At 44.4% G+C, this 8,432-nt stretch overlaps 1 protein-coding gene across 1 annotated transcript in view; it reads left to right on the forward strand.

Annotated features, from left to right (window-relative positions):
* The window catches only part of LOC134465427 (tripartite motif-containing protein 16-like), a 12,309-nt gene extending 4,097 nt beyond the window's left edge, over positions 1 to 8,212 (forward strand). Inside the window, exons 4-6 of the mRNA XM_063219084.1 lie at positions 1,776 to 1,806; positions 4,791 to 4,850; positions 7,695 to 8,212. Coding sequence (XP_063075154.1) covers positions 1,776 to 1,806; positions 4,791 to 4,850; positions 7,695 to 8,212 — 609 coding nt within the window. The remainder of the gene's footprint in view (positions 1 to 1,775; positions 1,807 to 4,790; positions 4,851 to 7,694) is intronic.
* Positions 8,213 to 8,432: the final 220 nt, after the last annotated feature.

Genomic DNA, 8,432 nt, shown 5'->3' on the forward strand with positions numbered 1-8,432 from the left:
GCAGAAGCAAAAGATTACAAACACACATTTTATTTTAAAATCATAGTTGCACAAGCAGTAGGTCAAGAGTGAAAAAATGAGATATATTTTGGATAAGCGAAAGGGAAAGGTGGAATGCCGTAAGTAATACGCAATTACAAGACAGTCAGAACTGGTCGTCCTTGTGACAGCTGACACGGCAAGAGAAATGGAAGATTATATGTTGGCACAACAATAAAAGTAAAGTTTCTGAAAACAAACCGAATGGGTACATGTTTGTGACTGATTTGAGCGAGTAGGGAGGGATGACAACTTTAGTGTCAGGCAATATGGGGGAAACCGCCGAAGTGATAGCTACCTACAGTAATCTGGTAGGGCTCTATAGCTAGCCAGCTAGGGTACCGGTGTCGTGCCAAAAAGTGAGTCCCTGCCAGAACACGACTGCCCTCATTGAAACCAATGACATTTTTTGAGAGAAAATTACACTCATTTTTGCATATTGAATTACATAATTAATGAACTAAACATATGTGTATGAAACATTACTCATCCTCCACTTAATATGAGCTATTTGAATGAAACAGTAACATTTGTTATGACAATTCTTCGATTCTTTTATGGAAATAATTCTGAAATTGTAACCAGCTCTTTGTAGTACTTCCAGAAGGAATGTAAATGCTTATGATAGCCTAGGCTTTCCTTCTTAAATTGTGTCGGATTTGTCTGCAAAAATGGGTAAAAATATCTGAAAGTTTCAAGGAGGACAGTCGTGTTCTGGCAGGGACTGGCTTTTTGGCACGACACTTCTCAGTTCTAGAGAAGACAGGGAGAGCACAGCACATCATTACCTTGTTACAGCTCAAGACAAATGAAAGAGTTCTTTGTGCTGGTGCAACATTACAAGAGAAGTGCATGGAAATGTATCAAAATGGGTACATGTTTGTGACTGATTTGATGAAGTCAGGATGACAACTTGCTCTCAGGCAGAGCAGCGCAAAGCTAGACACATTGGCTAGCTAGTGAGTTGGAGTGAATTCTAACCTCATACAATCTCTCCCTGGGTCACGTCTCGTCTTTCCATCTCATCCTCCTGTCTTCCCCTGATCGAAACATCTCCTCCGACGCCTCCTCCTCCAATAATTCCCGTGCCACCTCGTTACTGCGCTGGCGGCCCCACTGTCCCAACCTGAGGTCGAGTTGTCTCGCAGTTCCCCATTTCACTAACTCGAACCTGAGCTTGAGTTTATGCTTTTAAAAAAAGTTTAAAAAGTCAATGATTTTAGTGCATTTTCCTGCGTCCTCTTTTAGTTTGCTGCTTTCTCTTTCCTTGTTGTCATAGCCACTTTTCTTTCTCCATTTTGCGTCATCGTTATCGTTCACCAGAGTTTTAACCGAATAGCACAGTCAACTACACTTGGGGTGATGATGACAGCTTTGTCAAGAGAGGGGGGCCGGAGGAGCAGGCCTTTGAGAAATGCATTTCATTGGACTAGCCCAATGTCCCTCAGGAGAAGCATCCAATGGGCCCCGATGTGTCATTTTTTACCGCCGCAGACAATAAAAAATAATAAATATATTTTCATTATTGTTTCCCGGCCTGGGAGGGCCCGAAACACGCAAGGGCACACCAGGGTTTGCCCGGTACGCCAGATAGCCATAGTCCAGCCCTGCCTATGTCTACCTCACTCTAGTGTGTGTATTTATTGGCAAGGTACTTGTATGTGCTGCCAGTCTCCACATTCTCTGCCCCAATATGTGTGTTTCTCTGTGCAGAACATTGTGTCCATCACTGGGAGGCCTTACAGCACGATATCAACCAGCGTGACCGTCAGCCAAAGCTTCTCCTTGGAGCCCCTGAAGAAATCTGTGTCTGCACTGAAGATGCAGCTGGAGGAGAAATTAACTTCAGTCTTCAAGCAGGAAATAGTCAAGATATCTGCAGCAGGTTGGACAAACTTAGAAATCATAAAAGACATCCATTTAATGTTTTCAAAGTGAGACAACATGTAATGTCTTATGCTTTTTATCTTGTAGCAGTGACAAATGTCCAGATCATCAAGAACATACAGCGTAAGTCTTCACCAATGACACACACACAAGCACAAGCACAAACACGCACGCACGTACACACGCACAGACACCCTTGCCATGATGAGAATACACAGCGAGATCCAACTGATTTAATCCATTGACGCCTGGCACCTGCAAAAGTGCTGAATGCCTGAGCCCTTTTTAAGAAATACAAACTTAAATATCTCAGCTTCTGAATCTCATGATCCTGAATGTTGCGTAATGCAGCTGCAGGAGCCAGGGGTCCGTTTCTCGATTATTGTCGTTGCTAACCGTCTTACGACCGTCTTAAGACCGTCCTTCTTACCATTCCCTTGGATTCAGTGGTGAACGTCGCTGTCGAGAGAGAGTTGAGTCGCACTTACGAAGGATGTTGCTACCGTCGTTAGCAAAGACGCTTTCGAGATACGGACCCCAGGGCCAATGTTGCACAACACAACATCAGGCATCAATGGGTTAATTACACTGAGTAATAATTATAATGCATTGCACATGCATTCATTTCAAGAAGGGTTGACTACAGTAACAGCCTTTTCACAAAAAGACTATTGAACAGCTTCAACTAATCTGAAATGCAGCTTCAAGGGTTCTTAAAAGAACAAAAATAATTGATATCTGTACACTGACTTTAATGTCCCTGCATTGGCTCCCAGTAACATATAGAATCGACTTTAAGACATTACTACTTGTGTTGAAGTCATTAAATGGGTTGGGACCCAGCTACATATTGGGTTTCAGCTGTACACACCAACAAGCCATCAAAGGTATATGACAAAAAAAACTTGCTGGTTTTACATACTGTCAAACAAAGTGTGGTGAGGTAGTCTTTAGCTACAATGCTCCAAATCTTTGGAACCAGCTTCCAGAGAAAGTATAAAATGCCCCTACTGTTGATAGGTTTAAAAACAGACTTACGACAAGACAAGACACCTTCTCTTAGAAATCCAGATTTAGTCTTGTTTTTTTATATATATTTATTTGTCTTTTGTCTTTATTTCCTGTTTTTAGATGCGTCCCAGCATCTCTATAAGAGGGTCTGTCCGTCCGCTGTCCGTCCGTCCGTCCGTCCATCGGAAACGCATTCCTTGTCTGAAACGCTGTCTGAAACGCATTCCTTCAATTGTTCCTTCCTGTGTCCACAAGGCGGAGGCAGAGAGGCATTTTGGCCTGGAGCGAATGCGTGTCAAAACGTATACGATATGTTACCAAACCGGCAAGGCTAAGCTGATTGCATTGTGAGAATTTTCGGCATTGTTTTGCGTTTGGACAGTAGTAGGCAACTTCGTTCCTTCTCCACAGCACACCAACACCACTGTGAGTGTCACTTAATGTTCACGGTCTTGTGATAGGCCTACACTTCGGCTGATAGTGTCGCGTTGTGCAGCTATTTTGGTTCATCAGAATGGAAATGAACGATTTAGAAGTCGGCAGGCAGTATTTCACACAGATGTTTGTGCTCGGATAGAGGGGCGCTTGCATTGCATAACGCTCCACGACATGGAACCGTAATAAGTTGACAGGCGACCAGCAGCGCTACAGCTCTTCCTCTAAACGTGAGTTTGCAAACATTCTGCCACTACGTTTCAGTGAGTAGTCAGTGTTCTCGAACTTGTAGACAGATGGGCCATTTGCATTTCACATACGCTGTGTTACTGATGTTCTCGGGCATATTGCAAGGGAGAGTCGTTTTCTGCTGGCGGGCGCGTGGACCCCACAGGTGCTTTCCCTTGCACTCAGAGAGAGCACGGGACAGAACGCAGTCGTTTGAATTTGGTAAACTCTGCCGCTGAAGCTCACTGCTTTGTGCCTTGACGGCATTGAAAATTAAGCGCACAATGCATCCAAAGGGTGAACCCATAGCGCATGATTCATCCAAACGGTTTTATTTATTTATTAGGCTATTTGGCGATGTTTAGTTTCTTTCCCACATGCACATGACGCTGAAATGGCGTGATAGCCTACTAAAGGTTGATAAATAACCTAATACTAATAATATCTGGTAATTTGTAATGTAGCCACTTGATCTATGTGAAATTTGAAATTAGATGCTTCTTTTCCAAATCCAAGCATGATGACCTTATTATAGTCTAAACTGCAAAATATAAAGCTTTGTCTCGTCATTTCACTGCCTGCCACATTATTTGGAGTTTCCATGGGCAATAGGCTATGACCAATAAACAAAAAGCACATCCTCAGAGGGGGGTGGGCGTTGACAGGTTAGGAGGAGGCCAGCAGGGCGTTTTGGGAGGAAAAAAGGTTGGAACTGGCATAGAGGGACGCATCTGTTGTCCGCCTGTCGGCCTTGTTATCTTTTTGCCCATCATTTCATTTCCACTTGCCATGTTTTATTTTTATTTTTTTATATTTAATTTTATTCCATTTAATTTTACATTACTTGTCTGTAAAGCACATTGAATTTCACTTGTGTATGACATGCGCTATACAAATGAAATTGCTTTGTTTTGCCTTGCCTAATGCAATGTATGTATTTAGAAACAATTATTATGACATGGATCCAGATTGCAACTATTCATGTGGCAATATTTGTACCCAGTGAAGCCCAATCCACTGGATGTGAGCTGCATGTTGGTGAATGTGTGCATATTTGTACCCAGTGAAGCCCAATCCATTGGATGTGAGCTGCATGATGGTGAATGTGTGCATATTTGTACCCAGTGAAGCCCAATCCACTGGATGTGAGCTGCATGTTGGTGAATGTGTGCCTCTGTGTTGGTCTGCAGATACTGATTCTGAACTCCCAGTCAGAAGAGCACACAGTAACTCGCGGCTGAAACCAGAGAGTAAGTCATTACTGATGACCTATAACCAAGGGCGAAACTTTGATTTTGACATTGGTGGGGACACAAAAGTGCTCCAAGACAAAGATTCTAGAAGCTTTTTTGCATTATCAATCATAGGTTCATGTCATGCAGATGTAGGGCACGGTCTATGAATATGGTCATTGATCCACGTCGATTTATAAGCACGAGCGGTGCTGTCCCCATAGCCTATTTCAAACGTGTGACGCGCTATGCCGATTTAATGTCACGCTTTCAAATTGAGAATGGAGAACGAGACACGGAATAGGTTAGAGGTAGGCCTAGGTGAAATTAATGTGGAGAGCATGGTCTATGAATATGGTCATTGATCCACGTCGATTTATAAGCACGAGCGGTGCTGTCTCCATAGCCTATTTGTTTCAAAAATGTATGACGCGCAATGCCGATTTCATGTCACGCTTTCAAAGACGTTTATTATTGAGGAAACGGAGAACGAGACACTGAATAGGTTACAGGTTGGTGAAATTCATGTGGAGCGAGAGAAAGAGAGAGAGAGGGTGGGCAGCACCAACAACCCTTTGGATGCAGTGATGCACGCGCAACCGAAATTGAAAGAAAAGACAGGGAGGGACGAGAGGCAAAATGGGAGGCGCGGGTACTCAGACCTCCAGACCTATCCCCTTCTGAATTCTGCATTTTTTTTGTTTGTCATTATGCTAAGGCAGCGGTTCCCAAACTTTCCCCCCTGCGCACCCCCTTGTATATTTTAATGTGGTTCGCACTTCCCCTAAGCAAATATTTTGGTGTGCTGATGTCCATGCACTTACAATTGTTTTGGAGAATCCTCTTTTCCAAAAGTCTAGGAGTTAAACTGCTGTACAATTCACATGGACCCTACAGCATACAATTAACCATACAATTAAAATCTACTTAATGTTCATTAATGCTGGAGAAAAACTCACATATCCACCATTTCTCTATTCAGCTTGTGCAGCACCCCCTTATGGCAGGCCGCGCACCCCCAGGGGTGCACGCACCCTAGTTTGTGAAACCCTGTGCTAAGGTGCCCGCCGACGTTTTACAAAGGCGCCCTCGTGATAAATCTGTCTCGTGTTATGTTGACGAGGAGTTATTGTGTCACTGTCACAAACATTCTATCATTTGCAGGACATAATGCAACATTATTGACAGCCATTGGATATTCAACTGCACAACAGTCTCTGCAGTTAGTTGTGCCATCGTAGACAACTTGATTCATAGATAACGAGTTTGCCCTGCTAACGGGCTGTGTTCCAAACGTCATTTCATTAGCGAGTGATAGTGTGACTTACAGATTTCTTTGAAAAGTAGCTCCATATGTCCACTTTTTTTCTTTTGCCTGCCATCTCACTTGGCAGTCATGTGCCCGTGTCACCCACGTTGCACCAAATATTCTGGAACGTTAGCCTGCCAGAGTAATTTAATAACGTACCGTGTGGTAACACCACTGATAAGCGCAGTGATAGAACCTACCGAAAAGACCTCAGCTTCTTTTTTTTTTTTTTTTTTGGCGCTCCTGCCTCCTAGCAACCATACACAACCTAGAGTCTCACGTGAAAGAAGGGGAAGGCACAGCCAATCAGATTGGTCGTCAGCCTTTGGCAAAGGACTTTTGGTTAACCCTTTCTTCGCCGCAATGCGAATGAGACGGGAGACCGTTTTCCCCCCCAGCCCCAGTGATCAAATTGGTGCGGACAAAACGATAATCGCTGGATATTGGTGGGGACGCGTCCCTTATATCCATGCCGAAATTACGCCCATGCCTATAACAGCCTCACAGGCTTTACTTCACACACACACACACACACACACACACACACACACACACACACACACACACACACACACACACACACACACACACTGCTGGAGTGACATGATCACACTTCTTTGTCCTGGTAAGAAGGCTGGCAGCTGCATTCTAAACAGCTGTCATAGACTTTTCTGATTAGGACGAGTGAAAAGGCCATTGCAGTAATCAAGCCACGATCCACAGAAGGACCTACAGAGTGCACCCCATCTTGACCTGTCTGTTTCAGGAGATGTTGCCCTGATGTCTTTACCTGTCTGTTTCAGGAGATGCTGATGTCTTTACCTGTCTGTTTCAGGAGATGCTGCCCTGATGTCTTTACCTGTCTGTTTCAGGAGATGCTGATGTCTTTACCTGTCTGTTTCAGGAGATGTTGATGTCTTTACCTGTCTGTTTCAGGAGATGCTGATGTCTTTACCTGTCTGTTTCAGGAGATGTTGATGTCTTTACCTGTCTGTTTCAGGAGATGCTTCCCTGTAAGATGTAAAGTTCTAAACTCATAGTTTCATGTTGTTGTACGATCTCCATTGCACTTACTGAATGTGGAGATTATTGTGTGATGAGTTCATGCACTTACTGAATGTGATGTTTTCTGTCTCAGTGTCTGATGGCCAGGCTCTTACTGCTGAACCAGTGACCAGAGAGGACTTCTTACACTGTGAGTTGGACACACACACACACACACAAACAAACACACACACACACACACACACACACACACACACACACACACACACACACACACACACACACACACACACACACACACACACACACACACACACACACACACACACACAAACACACACACACACGAATATGCATGCACACACACACAAACACACACACACACACACGCACACACACACACACACACACACACACACACACACACACACACACACACACACACACACACACACACACACACACACACACACACACACACACACACACACACACACACACACACATTACAAATAAAAAACTCTGTATCCTGTCCTCTGTTCCATCAGATTCCTGTACCTTCACTCTGGATCCAAACACAGCACACAGAAAACTCCATCTGTCTGAGGGGAACAGGAGGGTGGAGAGGAGAGATGAGGTCCAGTCATATCCTGATCATCCAGACAGATTTGATGGGTGTTATCAGGTGCTGTGTAGAGAGGGTGTGTCTGCACGCTGCTACTGGGAGGTTGAGTGGAGTGGAGATGTTTATATAGCAGTGTCATATAAAAGCATCAGCAGGAAAGGAGCGGGTAAGGAGTGTGGGTTTGGATGTAATGATCAGTCCTGGAGGCTGGACCTCACCATGTCCAGCTCCTTTTTCTATCACAATAATAAAGTGACTAAACTCTCTCTAGTGGCCAGCTCCAGAATAGGAGTGTATGTGGATCACAGGGCAGGAACTCTGGCCTTCTACAGCATCTCTGGAGACACAATGACCCTCCTGCACAGAGTCCACACCACATTCACACACACACTCTATCCTGGGTTTTATGCATTTTACGGATCATCATTGAAGCTGTTGTAAGGCCCCGACCAGTAGATCCTGCTCCTGTGGGTTATTCAAAACACACACACATGCGCGCACGCGGACACACACACACACACACACACACACACACACACACACACACACACACACACACACACACACACACACACACACACACACACACACACACACACACACACACACACACACACACACACACACACACACACACAGTGTAAGTTTGCCATTGTCATGG

This window comes from Engraulis encrasicolus, chromosome 2, assembly GCF_034702125.1.
Source record: "Engraulis encrasicolus isolate BLACKSEA-1 chromosome 2, IST_EnEncr_1.0, whole genome shotgun sequence".
Classification (NCBI taxonomy): Eukaryota; Metazoa; Chordata; class Actinopteri; order Clupeiformes; family Engraulidae; genus Engraulis; species Engraulis encrasicolus.